This window comes from Chiloscyllium plagiosum, unplaced genomic scaffold, assembly GCF_037043375.1.
Source record: "Chiloscyllium plagiosum isolate Xiang-an unplaced genomic scaffold, Cpla_swu_hap1 HiC_scaffold_40, whole genome shotgun sequence".
Lineage (NCBI taxonomy): Eukaryota > Metazoa > Chordata > Chondrichthyes > Orectolobiformes > Hemiscylliidae > Chiloscyllium > Chiloscyllium plagiosum.
In genome coordinates, this window is record NW_028270178.1 from 10,992,724 (window position 1) to 11,010,846 (window position 18,123).

Sequence of the window (18,123 nt, forward strand, 5' to 3'; positions counted from 1 at the left end):
CTGAAAAACTACCCTCCACCACCACCCTCCGTCTTCTAACTTTGAGCCAGTTCTCTATCCAAATGACTAGGTCTCGCTGTATTCCATGAGATCTAACCTTGCTAATCAGTCTCCCATGGGGAACCTTGTCAAACGCCTTACTGAAGTCCATACAGATCACATCTACCTCTCTGCCCTCATCAATCCTCTTTGTTAATTCCTCAGTAAAACTCAATCAAGTTTGTGAGACATGATTTCCCACGCACAAAGCCATGTTGACTATCCCTAATCAGTCATTGCCTTTCCAAATGCATGTACATCCTATCCCTCAGGATTCCCTCCAACAACTTGCCAACACCGACATAATGGCTCACTGGTCTATAGTTCCCTGGCTTGTCCATATCACCTTTCTTAAACAGTGGCACCACGTTAGCCAACCTCCAGTTTTCTGGCACCTCACCTGTGACTATCGATTATACAAATATCTCAGCAAGAGGCCCAGCAATCACTTCTCTAGCGTCCCACAGAGTTCTAGGGTACACCTGACTAGTTCCTGGGGATTTATCCACCTTCAACCATTTCAAGACATCCAGCACTTTCTCCTCTGTAATTTGGACATTTTACAAGAGGTCGACACCTATTTCCCTACCATCGATAACTTCCATATGCTTTTCCACAGTAAATCCTGATGCAAAATTCTCATTTAGTATCTCTCCCAATTTCAGTGGTTCCACACAAAGGCCATCTTGCTGATCTTTGAGGGTCCCTATTCTGTCCCTAGTTACTCTTTTGCCCTTCATGTATTTGTAAAAACTCTTTGAATTATCCTTAACTCTATTTGCTGAAGCTATCTTATGTCCCCTTTTTGCCCTCCTGATTTCCCTCTTAAATATACTCTTACTTCCTTTAAACTGTTCTAAGGATTCACTCAATCTTTCCTGCCTGTACCTGACATATGCTTTCTTCTTTTTCTTAACCAAACCCTCTATTTCCTAAGTCAACCAGCATTCCCTATACCTACCAGCCTTCCCTTTCATCCTGTCAGGAATATACTTTCTCTGGATTCTCGTTATCTCATTCCTGAAGGCGTCCCATTTTCCAGCCGTCCCTTTACCTACAAACGCCTGCCCCCAATCAGATTTTGTAAGTTGTTGCCTAATACCGTCAAAATTGGCCTTTCTCCAATTTAGAACTTCAAATTTTAGATCTGGCATATCCTTTTCCACTATTATTTTAAATCTAATAAAATTATGGTCGCTGGCAAAGTGATCCCCCACTGACACCTCAGTAACCTGCCCTGTCTTATTTCCCTAGAGTAGGTCAAGTTTTGCACCTTCTCCAGTAGGTACATCCACATACTGAATCAGAAAATTGTCTTGTACGCACTTCACAAATTCCACTCCATCTAACCCTTAACACTGTGGCATTCCCAGTCAATGTTTGGAAAGTTAAAATCCCCTCCCCTAACCACTCTATTATTCTTACAGATAGCTGAGATCTCCTTACAAGTTTGTTTTTCAATTTCCCTCTGACTATTAGGGGGTCTATAATACAATCCCAATAAGGTTAGCATCTCTTTCTTATTTCTCAGTTCCATCCAAATAACTTCCCTGGATGTATTTCCGGGAATATCCTTCCTCAGCAGTGTTTTAATACTGTCCCTTAACAAAAATGCCTCCCCCATTCCTCTGTTGCCTCCCTTTCTATCCTTCCTGCAGCATTTGTATCTTGGAACATTAAGCTGCCAGTCCTGCTCATCCCTGAGCCACATTGTCTGATTTAATTCTAGCAATGCCAAAATCAGTATCTTCTGAATTTAGTTCTTCACGCTATGTAGCAAAAATTAACATATTTTGCATTTGGTATCCTTCCCCATCAAAATACCATTTGAACAAAATCACACAACACACTCTGTGTGAGTTTTCCTTCTATGTTACATGGGAATCAAATAATTAGCCTCATTCAGTTTTATTTCAGTTTGATAAGGCCCACTAAACCTTGCTTTTAAAGGTTCACCTACCACCGGAAGTAACTCTAATAGTTCGTCTCCATCAGCAAGATTGAGACTTTTTGACAGTGTGAGCAATGACAAGAGGCAAAACATGTACCACTGCCAAAAAAAGCCAATTGCACAAATCAATTTTTGTGAACGGTATGGGGAACTCTTCAATAAGATTTGTTCTCACATCCTATATGGCTATCTATCCATGTCCAATGTTACGACCTAGTAACATGACTTGGGTTTTTGCAAACTCATTTTTTGCCAGCTCTATCATCAAACTTGTGTCCTGAAGTTGATTGAACAATTATGCCAGATGCTCCAAATGTTCCTTACACCTGTGGAAGGAACATCCTGCTCATATCTGGCAGATTGAATATGTTGGCTCATTACCATTACAATAACAATATTAGGATCTGCTAACCATGGTGGACACTTAGGCTGGGCTAATCTTAGCTTTTCCAACAACCAAAACAAATCAGAGTAACACTGTTAAGGGACTAGAACAGTTGATATCCTGCTATGGTGAACCATCAGAAATTAAATTGTACACTGCCTCACACTTTACAGATCTCAGGTATAGCAATGGGCTGGAGGTAGTGGGATCCATTGGATGTTCCACATTCTTTATTGTCCTCAAACAACTGGCCTTGTAGAACCATGTACATTTATTATGCATAGAAGCTTCTGCGAATGATTAATCAGTTGGCAGCTGCTGAACCTAATCTCACGAAACAGGCCACTGTAGTCAGTAATATCATCATGCACCGTATTTTAAAATTATTCATCTTGATGACGGTTATTTTTATTGCAGTTTTTAATTTTCTGGTGTAGGTTACATGCTTTCAGTATACGTTCTCATGCAGCTATCACTGATTTGTGCCTGCATTTGGAGTTGTAACGCGCACCGTCAAATATCATCAGCAGTGACATTGTGTTAAGGACTGATATGGAGTGGAATTTGTGAAATGCATCCAGGAAAGTTTCGTCAAGCAGTATGTAGAAAGTTCAACTCGGGAAGGAACAAATCCTAAAAATAAGTTCGGAATGGTAATGATGATATTTGACAGTCGCATGACCTTGAAGGATTCATGTGAACATTCCTTTACGGGCCGAAGACAGCACCTTCGGTTTGGTTTTGTTTGATAGTTGTTTCCTGCGCTAGCTGTTTGTTACACTGTATAAGAGACAGAGAGAGTTTCATTTCAAGAGTTGGACTTTACCTCACACCAGCATGAGGAAAGGTGCCAGAAACAAACCTAACCGTCCAGATGAGCCATCAATCGAGGGGGCCCCAACGAGCAGCAGGTTGTGAGACTTGTTGATTTTTCTCCTTCCTTCTCCATTTACGACTCTGACTAAGATCATTATTACTACTTAATAAGAACCAAGAGGTGACATGAGACGTTGTTGGCGGATAGGATCAAGGAAAGTCCTAAGGCTGTCTCTGGGTAATTCAGGAATAAAAGAATGACGAGAGTAAGATTAGGGCCAATCAAGGACAGCAATGGGACGTTGAGCATGGAGTCAGAGGAGATAGGGGAAGTGCTAAATGAATATTTCTCAGCAGTATTCACACCGGTAAAATGAAATGTTGAGGAGAATAATGAGATATAAGCTACTAGGCTATATAGGATTGTGGTTCACAAGGGCGAGGTGTTAGCAATTCTGGAAAGTGTATAAATAGGTAAATCCCTCGGGCCAGATGAGAGTTATCCCCGGATTCTCTGGGAAACCAAGGAGGAGATTGCAGAGCCTTTGGCTTTGATCTTTATGTCATCATTGTTTACTGGAATAGTGCCAGAAGACTTGAGGGTAGCAAATGTTGCCCCCTTGTTCAAGAGAGGGAGCAGAGACAACCCTGGGAATTATAGAATCAAGTTCGAAATCACAGAACACCAGGTTATAGACCAACACGTTAATTTGGAAGCACTAGCTTTCAGAGCGCTGCTCCTTCATCAGGTGGTTGTGTCGGACACAGAATTTATAACTAAAGTTTACAGTGTGATTTAACTGAAAGTTTATCATGTAAAAGTCCTGGATTGTTTGTTAAATCTCTCATCTCTTAGAATGAGCATGTTGGTTTCTGTTCTTTCATATGTAACTTCCACAACTTCCTTAAAGTTACATTCTCAAGTGAACTTTAACAATAGGTGCCATGTCGGCCAAGATAATTCATTGAACGTGTGAGGTTTCATGTATAAGGCAGTCTGTGCCCCAATGTTCAGACTGATTCTAATGTACAAAAGGGATTTACAGAATCTTGCACGGATTCATGTAGTTTTTGAACAAAATGTAATTCCACAGGTGCAAATTCACCCCACAAACTTATATGTGAGTGTTTGCATGTGGCTGTGTGTGTGTGATGGGAGGTTATGTGTATCTGTGAGAGAGTGTGTGTGAGTGTGGGATTGTTTGTGTGACCGGATGAGAGTGAGTTTATGTATGACAGAGGGTCTGCAAGAGTGTGTGTGTGTGTGTATATATGTGTGTGTGTGTATATATGTGTGTGTGTGTGTGTGTGTGTGTGTGTGTGTGTGTGTGTGTGTGTGTGTGTGTGTGTGTGTGTGTGTGTGTGGAGTGCAGTGGGGTCAACTGTCGAGTGACATGAGCTCAAGGTTCGTTTTGAGACCATCCTAACGTGTACCAATACCGAACTTACCTATCAGCCTCTGCTCAGCCACTTCTCGCTGTTTCCTGCCCTGAAGTCTGCCTTAGAGGATAGTCACACAAACGTGTGAGGGCTCGAACGTCCCGGATAGCTGAAGTATTCTCCGACTGGATGGGAACCCTCTTGTCTGTTGATTGCTGTGTTGCGCCCATTCATCCATTGCTGTAGCCTCTGCTCAGTTTTCCCAATGGATGAGATCGACAACATTGGCCGAGTCACTTGAGTACCTGCCACGGACATGGGGGGAGCTGTCCCACACGTAATGGTGGTATTCATGTCCACACTCTGACACGTGTTACAGCATCAATCATGACAAGGTTGCATGGTGTTGTCCTGAAAGCTGGGCAGTTCGCTGCAAACAATGATCTTTTCGAGGTTTGGCGGTTGTTTAAATGCAAGCAGTGGAGGTGTGGGTCAAGGTCTTGGTGAGGTGCTTAACCTCATTGATAATGTGTTGCAGATCATGAAGAACATGGCGTAGTTTTTCAGCTCCTGGGAAGTACTGGACAATAAAGGTTACCCTGTCGCTTGCAGCTTGTATCTATCTCTTGAGGAGGTCATTACAGTTTTGTGCTGTGGCAGGTCGGAACAGGTGGTCAATGAGTTGAGCATCCTGCCCGATTCTTATGGGGGCATCCTTGAGTATTGTTAAGTGCCCGCCATGTTCCTCTTCATCTGAACAGATGCTGTGTGGGCGCAGGACTCGTCCGTAAGGGACGGCAGTTTCAATATGTTTCAGGTGGAAGCTGGAGGAGTGTAGCATCATGAGGTTATCTGTGGGTTTGAGGTAGAGTGAGGTGCTGAGGTGTTCATCCTTGATGGAGATGCCTGTGTCCAAGAATGAGACAGATAATAGAGATAAAGTGTTGGAAAGGGCTTTAATAGAAAGGATTTATAATCATTTAAAAAGGAATAAATCAATTAGGGATAGTCAACACGATTTTGTGAAGGGTAGGTTGTGCATCATAAATCTTACTGACTTCTTTGAAAAAGTAACCAAACAGGTGGATAAGGGTAAAATGGTTGATGTGATGACTATGGATTTTAGTAAGGCATTTAATAAGGTTCCCCACAGTAGGCTATTGCACAAAATACAGAGGCATGGGATTGAAGGTGATTTAGCGGTTTGGATCAGAAATTGGCGAGCTTAAAGAAGACAGAGGGTGGTGTCTGATGGGGAATATTCATCCTGGTGTTCAGTTACGAGTGGGGTACCACAAAGGTCTATTTTGCGACCACTGCTGTTTGACATTTTTATAAATGACCTAGATGAGGGCATAGAAGGATAGATTAGTAAATTTGCACGTAACACTCAGGTCAGTAGAATTGTGGATAGTGGTGAAGGATGTTGTAGGTGACAGAGTGACATAGATAAGCTGCAGAGTGGGCTGAGAGGTGGCAAATGGAGTTCAATGGGGACAAATCTGAAGTGATTCACTTTGGAAGGAGTAACAGGAATGCAGAATACTGGGCTAATGATAGGATTCTTGGTCGTGGAGATGAGCAGAGAGATCTCGATATTCATGTACATAGATCCTTGAAAGTTGCCACTCAGGATGATAAGGTTGTTAAGAAGGCATACAGAGTGTTAGCTTTTATTAGTATAGGGATCGAGGGAAGGAACTATGAGGTCATGCTGCAGCTGTACAAAACTCTGGTGCGGCCGCATTTGGAGTATTGATTATAGTTCTGGTCACCGCATTATAAGAAGGATGTGGAAGCCTTAGAAAGATTACAGAGTAGAGTAACTAGGTTGTTGCCTGGTATAAAGGGAAGGTCTTACCAGGAAAAGCTGAGGGACTGGAGAGATGAAGGTTGAGAGTTGACTTATTTGAGACATAGAAGATAATCAAAGGGTTAGATAAAGCAGACAATGAAAGCCTTTTCCCAAGTATGGTGATAGCTACCACGAGAGGACATACCTTTAAATTGAGGGTGATAGACATAGGACAGATGTCAGAGGTATTTTCTTTACTCAGAGAGTAGTAAGGTTACAGAACACACTACCTGCAACAGTAATGGACTTGCCAACTTTCATGGCATTCAAATAATAATTGGATAGGCATATGGACAAGAACGGATTAGTATTTGTTAGATGGGCTTCAGATTGGTTTCACGAGCCAGCGCAACATCGAGAGCTGAAAGGCCTGTACTACGTTGGAATGTTCGATGTTAACAAACACCCACACTTCAGTAAATTGCTGTAGTCAAGTTTTCTCTTAACCATGTTTAACCATTTTATACACACACTTATCCAAGACACTTTTGATTTTTACAATTAATGTAAGTAGTTCAGAATCCTGTTTGGTCAGACTTTTCCTTCTACATTTTACTCGACAACAAGCATAGAATTGTGGCTAAACTAGGCCTGACAAAAATGTCCTTAATTTGAATGCTTATAAGTTTCGAACCTGATGAATTTCCATGACGTTTCTTTCTGCAGAGAATCTCATCTTATCCAGTGTATCTACATGGAGACAAGTCTAGCTGCGACCATCTGTATGTAACTATCATATCCTTTCAGCCATCTTTTGTTTGATAAACATGTCCCAAGTTGTCTTGTTTTTAACATTGTCGTGGGCCGCTGGAGCATCACCAACCACCCAAAGTTGTACAGGCTAGATGGATTAACAATTAGCAATGCACGCAAAAGTGAGGACTGCAGATGCTGGAAATCATAGTCTAGATTAGAGTGGTGCTGGAAAAGCACAGCCAGCAGTTGAGGAGCTGGAAGATCGACGTTTCGGAATGAAGGCAGGGAACCTCCGGGGTGGAGAGGTAAATGGGAGGGCGGTTGGGCTGAGGAGAATGTAACAAAGAGTACAATAGGTGGATGGGGGTGGGGATGGAGGTGATAGGTCAGAGAGGAGTGTGGAGTCGATAGGTGGGAAGGAAGATTGGCAGGTAGAACAGGTTGGGACTGGGGTAAGGTGGAGACAGGGGAAATGAGGAAACTGGTGAAGTCCACATGGATGCCCTGGGGTTGAAGTGTTCCGAGGTGGAAGATGAGGCGTTCTTCCTCCAGGCATCGGGTGGTGAGGGAGCGGCAGTGAAGGAGGCCCAGGACCTCCATGTCCTCGGCTGAGTGGGAGGGGGAGTTAAAAGATTGGGCCACGGATCGGTGCAGTTGATTGATGTGGGTGTCCCAGAGATGTTCTGCGAGGAGGTGTCCAGTCTCCCCAATTGCAGAGAAGACCGCATCGAAAGCAATGGATACAATAAATGACGATAAACAATAGACAATAGATAATAGATGCAGGAGTAGGCCATTCTGCCCTTCGATCCAGCACCACCATTCATTATGATCATGGCTGATCATCCTCAATCAGTATCCTGTACTTGCCTTATCCCCATAACCCTTGATTCCACTATCCTTAAGAGCTTTATCCAACTCTTTCTTGAAAGTATCCAGAGACATGACCTCCACAGCCTTCTGGGACAGAGCATTCCACACACCCACCACTCTCTGGGTGAAGAAGTTTCTCGTCAACTCTGTTCTAGTGGCCTACCCCTTATTTTTAAGTTGTGTCCTCTGGTTCAGGACTCACCCATCAGCGGAAACATGCTTCCTGCCTCCAGAGTGTCCAATCCTTTAATAATCTTATACGCCTCAAACTCCTCTCAGCCTTCTAAACTCAAGCGAACACAAGCCCAGTCGCTCCAATCTTTCAGCGTAAGATAGTCCCGCCATTCCGGGAATTGACCGCGTGAACCTATGCTGCACTCCCTCAATAGCCAGAATGTCTTTCCTCAAATTTGGAGACCAGAACTGCACACAGTGCTCCAGGTGTGGTCTCACCGGGGCCCTGTACAGCGGCGGAAGGACCTCTTTGCTTCTGCACTTTTTCCTCTTGTTATGAAGGCCAGCATGCTATTATCCTACTTCACTACCTGCTGTACCTGCATGCTTACCTTCATTGACTGATGTACAAGAACACCCAGATCTCTTTCTCCTGCCCCTTTACCTAACTTGACTCAATTTAGGTAGTAATCTGCCTTCCTGTTCTTGCCACCAAAGTGGTAACCACACATTTATCCACATTAAACTGCATCTGCCATGCATCCGTCCACTCACCTAGCCTGTCCAGGTCACCCTGTATTCTCGTAACATCCTCCTCACATTTCACCCAGACACCCAGCTTTGTGTCATTAGCAAATTTGCTAATATTACTTTTAATACCTTCATCTATATCATTAATGTACATTGTAAAAAGCTGCGGTCCCAGCACTGATCCCTGTGGCACAACACTGGTCATCTCCTGCCATTCCAAAAGGGAGTCGTTTATCACTACTCTTTGTTTCCTGTCACTGGATTCGTGGTGCTGGAAGAGCACAGCAGTTCAGGCAGCATCCGAGGAGCAGTAAAATCGACGTTTTGGGCAAAAGCCCTTCATCAGGAACACCAGGTATTCCTCATGAAGGGCTTTTGCCCGAAACGTGAACATTCCTGCTCCTCAGACGCTGCCTGAACTGCTGTGCTCTTCCAGCACCACTAATCCAGAATCTGGTTTCCACCTTCTGCAGTCATTGTTTTTACCTTTGTTTCCTGTCAGCCAACCAATTTTCAATCCATGTCAGTAATTTGCCCCGAAAACCATGTGCGCTAATTTTGCTCACTAACCTCCTATGTGGGCTTTTATCAAAGGCTTTCTGAAAGTCCAGGTATACTACATCCACTGGATCTCCCTTGTCCATCTTCAGAGTTACATTCTCAAATGATACCAGAAGATTATTCAAGCATGATTTCCCCTTCATAAATCCATGCTGATTCTGACCTATCCTCTTACTGCTATCCAGATGTGTTGTAATTTCGTCCTCTATAATTGACTCCAGTATTTTTCCCACCACTGTGGTCAGACTAACTGGTCTATAATTCTCTGTTTTCTCTCTCCCTCCTTTCTTAAAAAGCGGGACAACATTAGCCACTCTCCAATCCTCATTGGAAAGCGATCACCAACGCATCCACGATTTCTCGAGCAGCCTCCTTCAGTACCCTGGATGTACACCATCAGGTCTCAGGGACCTATCAGCCTTCAGACCGAACAGTTTCTCCAACACCATTTCCTGCCTAATATAAACTCCCTTCAGTTCTGGTCCTTCAGCCACTATTGAATCTGGGAGATTGCTCGTGTCTTCCTCAGTAAAGACAGATCTAATGTGCCAATTCAACTCTTCTGCCATTTCTTTGTTCCCCGTAATAAATTCACCCGTTTCTGTCTCCATTGGCCCAATTTTAGTCTTAACCATTTTTTTTGCCTTTCACATACCTAAAAAAGCCTTTACTATCCTCCTTTATGTTTTTGGCCAGTTTACCTTCGTACCTCATTTTTTCTTTGCGTATTTCCTTTTTAGTTGTCCTCTGTTGTTCTTTAAAAGCTTCCCAGTCCTCCGATTTCCCACTCATCTTTGCTATGTTATACATTTTCCCTTTTGGCTTTATATGGTCCTTAACTTCCCTCATCAGCCACGGCCTCCGCTGCCTCCCCTTAGGATCTTTCTTCCTGTTTGGAATGAACTGATCCTGCATCTTCTGCATTATACCCAGAAATACCTGCCATTGTTGTTCCACTGCCATCCCTGCTAGGGTATTGCACCATTGAACTTTGGCCAGCTCCTCCCTCATAGCTCCATAGTTCCCCTTATTCAACTGAAATATTGTCACTTCCGATTGTACCTTCCCCCTTTCAAACTGCAGATTATAGCTTATTGTATTATGGTCACTACCTCCTAATGGCTCCTTCACTTCGAGGTCCCTGATCAAATCCGGTTTGTTGCACAACACCAGATCCAGAATTGCTTTCTCCCTGGTCGGTTCCAGCACAAGAATCCATCTCGGAGGCACTCCACAAATTCCTTTCTTTGGGTCCAGTACCACCCTGGTTCTCCCAGTCTCCCTGCATATCAAAATCCCCCATAACAACTGTAGTAATATCTTTGCGACAGGCCAATTTCAGCTCCTTATTAAACTTACACATTACATCCAGGCTACTGTTTTGGGGCCTGTAGATAACTCCCATTAGAGTCTTTCTACCCTTAGAATTTCTCAACTCTATCCATATTGACACTACATCCTCTGATTCTCAGTCCCCCCGTGCATGGGACCGAATATCATTCCTTACCAACAGGGCCACCCCACCCCCTCTGCCAGTCAGTCTGTCCTTATGATAGCACGTATAGCTTGCATATTCATTTCCCAGGCCCTGTCCACTTAAAGCTGCGTCTCAGTTATCCCCACAACATCGCAACTGCCAATTTCCAAATGAACCTCAAACACATCCACCTTATTTCTAATGCTTCGTGCATTCATATATAATATTTTAAATTTGTTATTCCCCTCAACCTTCCTATCAATCCCTATTTCACTCAACCTTACGGCATGATCCCTTTTCTGAGTTTTCTGCTCCATTGACTCTGTTGTCTTTCTTGACTTCTCTTGTTCTAACTTTCCCTTCAATTTCCTTCTTAAACTTCCAGTTTGATCCTCTCCCCCCGTTTAAACGCAGCTGTGTTGCAGTGGCAAACGTAACTGCCAGAAAGCTGGTCTGCCACCTATTAAGGTGCAACGCGTCCCTCTTGTATAATTTATCTTTACCGCTAAATATGCCCCAGTGATCCAATAATTTAAATCCTTGCTTCCTGCACCAGTTCCCCAGCCACACATTCAACTCCATTATCTCCCTGTTCCTGTCCTCTCCAGCCCGAGGAACTGGAAGCAAACTGGAGATAACCACCCTGGACGTTCTGCTTTTCAGCCTTCTTCCTAGTTCTCCGAAGTCCCGGTGTAGAATATATTTTCAAGTGCCTCCAAACCTTTCTAGTTTTCACAGCGTAAGACGACTTGCTGAAATCTGCCTGGGGATAACTATGGGAGGCCAAATTGGTGCATCGTCCCTGTCCTTCTGGCTGGAGATTGCTCCCAAATGCTTCAGCTTTATCTTTTCCATGAAGGTTTTGGACTCTTCCATCGTTGTGGGCGGGGATATTAGTGTAGCTACCTCCTTTGCTGAGATGTTTAATTGTCCACCACCACTCCCGATTGGATGTGTTAGGACTGCGCACCATAGATGGAATCCATTGGCTGTGGTTCACTTGGATTTGTATCATTGGGCTCTTTATGTTCATTCAAAACACAGAATTAGTTTCTAGTATTTCAGCGAAAGTGGATAAGGTCCCAGTTCCCTCCATAATGTTCTACTTTGCCATATTTACGAACAGCGAGTTTTGAGAAGACTTGTAGCTCAGGTTGAGGTTCTGGATGTACGTTTGTTCGCTTAGCTGGAAGGTTCATTTCCAGACGTTTCATCACCATCCTAGGTAACATCTTCTGTGTGTCCCGGTCAAAGCTTCACCTGAGTCCTACTGAAGGTGATACCCAGTAGGGTGACGAAACGTTTGGAAATGAAACTTCCAGCTCAACGAGCTGACCTGCATCCATACTCAGAAACACTCCAGCTGTTCAATAATTTCACGAACTGACAACGTTCCTCCAGCCAGAACAATTATTGAGAATTCTATCATCAAGTGTGGTCTCTCTGAATGTAACTCGTACTACCTGTTGGCTATGGCAGGAGCTGATCTCGCTGTGATGGTGACTGATGTGTTTCTACACCGCATTAATAATATGTATTTCCCAATTAGTTTCTTGTTTTTAACTCCTGTTTGCTCTCTCAGACATGTTCTGTACTCTGTGTCTATTGACTGCTGTGTATGGTTTACAGCAGCTTTTACCTTCGATAGATGTGCAGCTATTTGTTATTCAAACATTAAACGCAGGTACTTTAACAAGGGAACAGTAATTACCGGACTATCAGCTGTTTTCATGGGAAGTTGTTTGCGGAGCATTCCTATTTTCTTTGTATATACGCCTATGATTGTGATTAACAATGTTCCGTGGTACTGCATTGGTAAACCTGACTACTGGACTTCTTCTTTCTGGAGGACATATGAATGCATTGAAAGCATTGTCAACCCTTTATTCCCGATATGTTTGATCTTGCTCTTCAATGTTTTAACTGTCATGCACATTATAGCAAAAAATAAAGTGCGCAGAGAACTCTGGAACAGAGACAGAAATGGCTGTTATCCCGAAATGAAAAACCGGAGAAATTCTATGATTTTATTGTTTGCAATATCAGCCAACTTCGTACTGTTATGGATGACAAACCTTGTGCATTCATTGACCTGGCAATTGATGAATTTTAATTACCAAAACAAACATTTTAATGCACCAGTTTACATTGTTCAGCAGGTTGGATACATGCTACAGATTCTCAGTTCATCAACAAACACATGCATCTGTGGACTAACCCAAAGGAAATTCAGAGCAGAGTTAAAACGTGGTATCAAATATCTCTTCACTAAATGGCAAATGTTTTAGTTCACAATAGAAATCTGCCAAAATGCAATGGATTTAGAATTCAGTTTTTGTTTTTTGATCGAATATTGAAGGGAAACTTCACTGAAAAAGAACGAATAAACCCAGGAATCTCTCATTAAACTATCCGAGTTACTGAATCTGTTGATGTTTGGAAGCAGACAGACATCTGAAATCTGTACCAATATTTGAGTCACACTGAAATTGAAACTGAAGTTAATGATAAAAATGCAGAATTTGCAAATAACATCCACTTGACAGTGATAGTTATTAGCAAATTTCCTCCTTTCAGCAAGGCAGTTTAACAGCTGATTGTTACCAGGTACCCAGGAAACACCGCTCTCGTTTTGCTATTTGAAAAGGGAGTGAATTATGGAAAGCAATGGCTCAGTTTTAAAATCATCAGAGATAGCATAGCAGCAGAAATTAGGTCATTCAGCCCATCATCTCTGCTCCACCATTCAATCATGGCTGATGTGTTTCACAACCCCATTCTCCCACTTTCTACAATCCTGATCCCCTCGGTACTCAGAAAACTATCTATCTCCGTCTTAAATATACTCAATGACCTGATCTCCACAGCTTTCTGTGGCAATGAATTCCATAGATTCCCCACAATCTGGCTGAAGAGGTTTCTCCTTATCTCTGTTCTGAAAGGTTTTCCCTTTCCTCTAAGGCTGTCCCTTCGGGTCCTGGTCTCTCCTCTCAATGGAAACATCTCCCCAACATCCACTCTTCCCAGACCATTCAGAGTAGGGAGGTGAAGTGGAAATTGTACAATACCCTGGTTAGAACCCTGCTGGACAATTGGGTACAGTGTGGCCATCACATTATGGGAAGGATGTGAACACGTTGGAGAGAGAGTTTCGGAGCAATCTCCAAAAATGGTTCCAGGGATGAGGAACGTCGTTGATGAGGATGAAGATTGAAGATGCGATGAGAGGGAGATCTGACAGAGATTTGCAAAATCAGGGGTGGGGGCTGGACAGAGTAGATAGGCACAAGCTGAGACAATGAGTCAGAGATTGGGATAAAGCGAATAAGGAAAGGGGGAGAGGAGTTAGAAGGCAGGAGAGAGTGTGAGAGAGGAGGGGGAGAGAAAATGGGAGAACTTGTCGGGTGGAGGGATGTGAGATAGAGAGAGAAAGAGAGAGAGAAAGTTTAAAAAGTGGGAGAGAGTGAGACAGATAGGCAGAAAGTGGGAGAGAATGGCTGAGAGAGAGACAGGAAGAGAGAGAGAATAAGACAAAGAGGGAGGGGAGGAGAGAGACAGAGAAAGGGGGAGAGTGAATGAGAAAGGAGGAGAGAGAGAGAGAGAAAGGGTGACTGTGAGGACGGAGAAGGGTGGAAGGGCTTTCAGATGGTGATTTGTTGTGAAGTGATAGGTTTGAGCTGGAGGGAGAGCAGCAAAGACAGAAGTGGCTTCAGCTGACACCCAGAGGCTGACAGAGATATGGCAGTGTCCTGTCTCGTGGGACACTGCACTGGGAAACAAGTCCCTGTGATTCCCAGAGCCAGCACGAACTGAAACACATCAGTAAAGGAGAAACAGACAACCGAGTTACTGCTCAGAAAAACCGCAGACACCAGCAAACACAGAGCAGGGGTCTGTACTGAACAGAAAAGGCTGCTTACTACAAACAGATCAATTCTGTCGACAGGTAATACACAGCCAACATTTAATGCTACTCATTAAATCACATAACCGCTTCAGACTTACCCTGCCAAATCCCATACTACTCACACAGACATGGGGAGTAATCATTGGGGGAATGGGGAGCGGGGAGGGAGGGGGGTGAGGGACAGAGAGAGAAAGAGAAATGGAGAGAGAAACAGAGACGGAGAGTGACACAGAGAGACAGAGAGGTGGGCTGTGTGTGTGTGTGTGAAAGAGAGAGAGAGAAACAGAGATGGAGCGTGACATAGAGAGACAGACAGAGAGAGAGAAAAAGAAATAGAGATAGACACTGAGAGACAGAGAGACAGAGAAATTCACACTTTCTCCAGACCAAAGGGGTAGCCATGGGCATACGTATGGGCCCCAGCTATGCCTGTCTCTCTTTGTTGGCTACGAGAACAGTCCATCTTCCGTAATTACACCAGCACCACTCCCCACCTCTTCCTCCGCTACATTGATGACTGCATTGGCGCCACCTCGTGCTCCCGCGTGGAAGTTGACCAATTCACCAACTTCACCAACACATTCCACCCTGACCTTAAATTTACCTGGACCATCTCTGACACCTCCCTCACCTTCCTGGACCTCTCCATCTCCATTAGTGACGACCGACTTGACACTGACATTTTTTACAAACCCACCGACTCCCACAGCTACCTAGATTACACCTCTTCCCACCCTACCGCTTGCAAAAATGCCATCCCGTATTCCCAATTCCTCCGCCTCCGCCATATCTGCTCCCAGGAGGACCAGTTCCACCACAGAACACACCAGATGGCCTCCTTCTTTAGAGACCGCAATTTCCCATCCCACAGGGTTAAAGATGCCCTTCAATGCATCTCGTCCACATCCTGCACCTCCGCCCTCAGACCCCACCCCTCTAACCGTAACAAGGACAGAACGCCCCTGGTGCTCACCTTCCACCCTACCAACCTTCGCATAAACAAATCATCTGCCAACATTTCCACCACCTCCAAACAGACCCCACCACCAGGAATATATTTCCCTCCCCACCCCTTTCTGCCTTCCGCAAAGACCGTTCCCTCTGTGACTACCTGGTCAGGTCCACGCCCCCATACAACCCACCCTCCCATCCTGGCACTTTCCCCTGCCATCGCAGGAACTGTAAAACCTGCACCCACAACTCCTCCCTCACCTCTATCCAAGGCCCTAAAGGATCCCTCCACATCTATCAACGTTTTACTTGCACATCCACTAATATCATTTATTGTATCCGTTGCTCCCGATGCGGTCTCCTCTACATTGGTGAGACTGGGCGTCTCCTATCAGAGCGCTTTAGGAAACATCTCCGGGACACCCACACCAATCAACCACACTGCCCCGTGGCCCAATATTTCAACTCCCCCTCCCACTCTGCCGAGGACACTCTGGGCCTCCTTCACCACCGCTCCCTCACCACCAGACGCCTGGAGGAAGAACGCCTCATCTTCCGCCTCGGAATATTTCAACCCCAGGGCATCAATGTGGACTTCAACAGTTTCCTCATTTCCCCTTCCCCCACCTCACCCTAGTTCCAAACTGCCAGCTCAGCACTGTCCCCATGACTTGTCCGGACTTGTGCTACCTGCCTATCTCCTTTTCCACATGCCCATTCCACCCTCTCCTCCCTGACCTATCACCTTCATCCCCTCCCCCACTCACCCATTGTACTCTATGCCACTTTCTCCCCACCCCCACCCTCCTCTAGCTTATCTCTCCACGCTTCAGGCTCACTGCCTTTATTCCTGATGAAGGGCTTTAGCCAGAAACGTCGATTTCGAAGCTCCTTGGATGCTGCCTGAACTGCTGTGCTCTTCCAGCTCCACTAATCCAGAATCTGGTTTCCAGCACCTGCAGTCATTGTTTTTACCACCTAGGCAGAGAGATGGGCTCTGTGTGTATGTGTGTGCATGTGTGAGAGTTTGAGACAAAGATAAACCGAGAGAGACACACTCAGAAGGAAAGAGACAGAGAAACATAGAGAGGAAGAGAGAAACGGAGGTGATCTGATTGAAACATACCAGATTGTTAAGGGAGACTGTGAGGACTGCAGATGCTGGAGATCAGAGTTGAGAGTGTGGTGCTGGAAAAAAAGCAACAGGTCAGGCAGCAACCAGGGACCAGGAGGATCGACATTCTGGGAATAGACCCTTCATCAGGAATGAGGCTTGAAGTGAAAATGTGTTGCTGGAAAAGCGCAGCAGGTCAGGCAGCATCCAGTGAACAGGAGAATCGACGTTTCGGGCATAAGCCCTTGTTCAGGAATGCTGGAGATGCAGATGCTGAAGAAGGGCTTATGCCTGAAACGTCGATTCTCCTGTTCCCTGGATGCTGCCTGACCTGCTGCGCTTTTCCAGCAACACATTTTCAGCTCTGATCTCCAGCATCTGCAGACCTCACTTTCTCCTCAATGAGGCTTGTGGGCCAGTGGCTCTAAGAGAAAAGTGGGAAGTGGGTAGAGTTGGGGGAGGTAACTGAGAAAGAGATAGTTGGATGAAGGTGAGGGAGAAGGTCAGAGGTGGCAGTGATGGACAGGTACGGAGGGCGGTGCCGAGTTGAAGGTATGGGAGTGGAATAATGCCAGGGAGGGGAAATGAGGAAGTTGGTGAAATCCACATTGATCCCGTGTGCTGGCAGGGTCCCAAGGCGGAATATAAGGCGTTTCTCCTCCAGGCACCGGGTGGTAACGGTTTGGCGATGGAGGAGGCCCAAGGACCTGCATGTCCTTGATGGACTGGGAGGGAGAGTTGGAATATTCAGCCACGGGGTGGGGGGTGTTGGTGGGTACTGGTGTCCCAGATATGGCAGAAGAAGATTCTTGTGGGGCGTGGACCTGACCAGGTATTCACAGAGAGAACGGTCTTTGCGTAAAGTGGAAAGGAGTGGGGAGGGAAATGTTTCCCTGGTGGTCGGGTCCATTTTGATGTGGCGGAAATGCCAGCGGATAATGCGGATAATGCGGTTAATGCGAAGGTTGGTAAGGTGGAAGGTGAGGACAGCAAGGTTCTGTCCTTGTTACGATTGGAGGGGTGGGGTTTGAGGGCAGAGGTGTGTGATGTGGATGAGATGCATTGTAGGTCAAAGAGTATCTGTCCAAGACCCATTCCCCTTCCCCTATTATTCAGCATTACTCCTGACTAATGCACATGACTTACACATCCCTGAACACTATGGACATTTTCCCATGGCCAATTCATCTAACATACACATCTTTGGACGGTGACAATAGACAATAGACTGTGGGAAGAAACTGGAGCACCTAGAGGAAACCCACGCAGACACGAGGAGAATATGGAAACGTCAGACACACAGTAGCCCTAGGCTGTAGTCGAATCCAGGTTCCTGGCACTGAGAGGCAGCAGTGCTAACCACTAAGCCACCGTGATCCTATGATCCTAGTGAGGCAGGGATATGGGAACAAG

The 18,123-nt window shown here is 45.0% G+C and overlaps 1 protein-coding gene across 1 annotated transcript in view; it reads left to right on the plus strand.

The window, feature by feature from the left end:
• The window catches only part of LOC148138311 (uncharacterized), a 36,630-nt gene extending 23,604 nt beyond the window's left edge, over window positions 1-13,026 (plus strand). The window contains exon 2 of the mRNA XM_087981624.1: window positions 12,140-13,026. Within this exon, the coding sequence (XP_087837750.1) occupies window positions 12,140-13,026 (887 nt within the window). The remainder of the gene's footprint in view (window positions 1-12,139) is intronic.
• The last annotated feature ends 5,097 nt before the right edge of the window (window positions 13,027-18,123 follow it).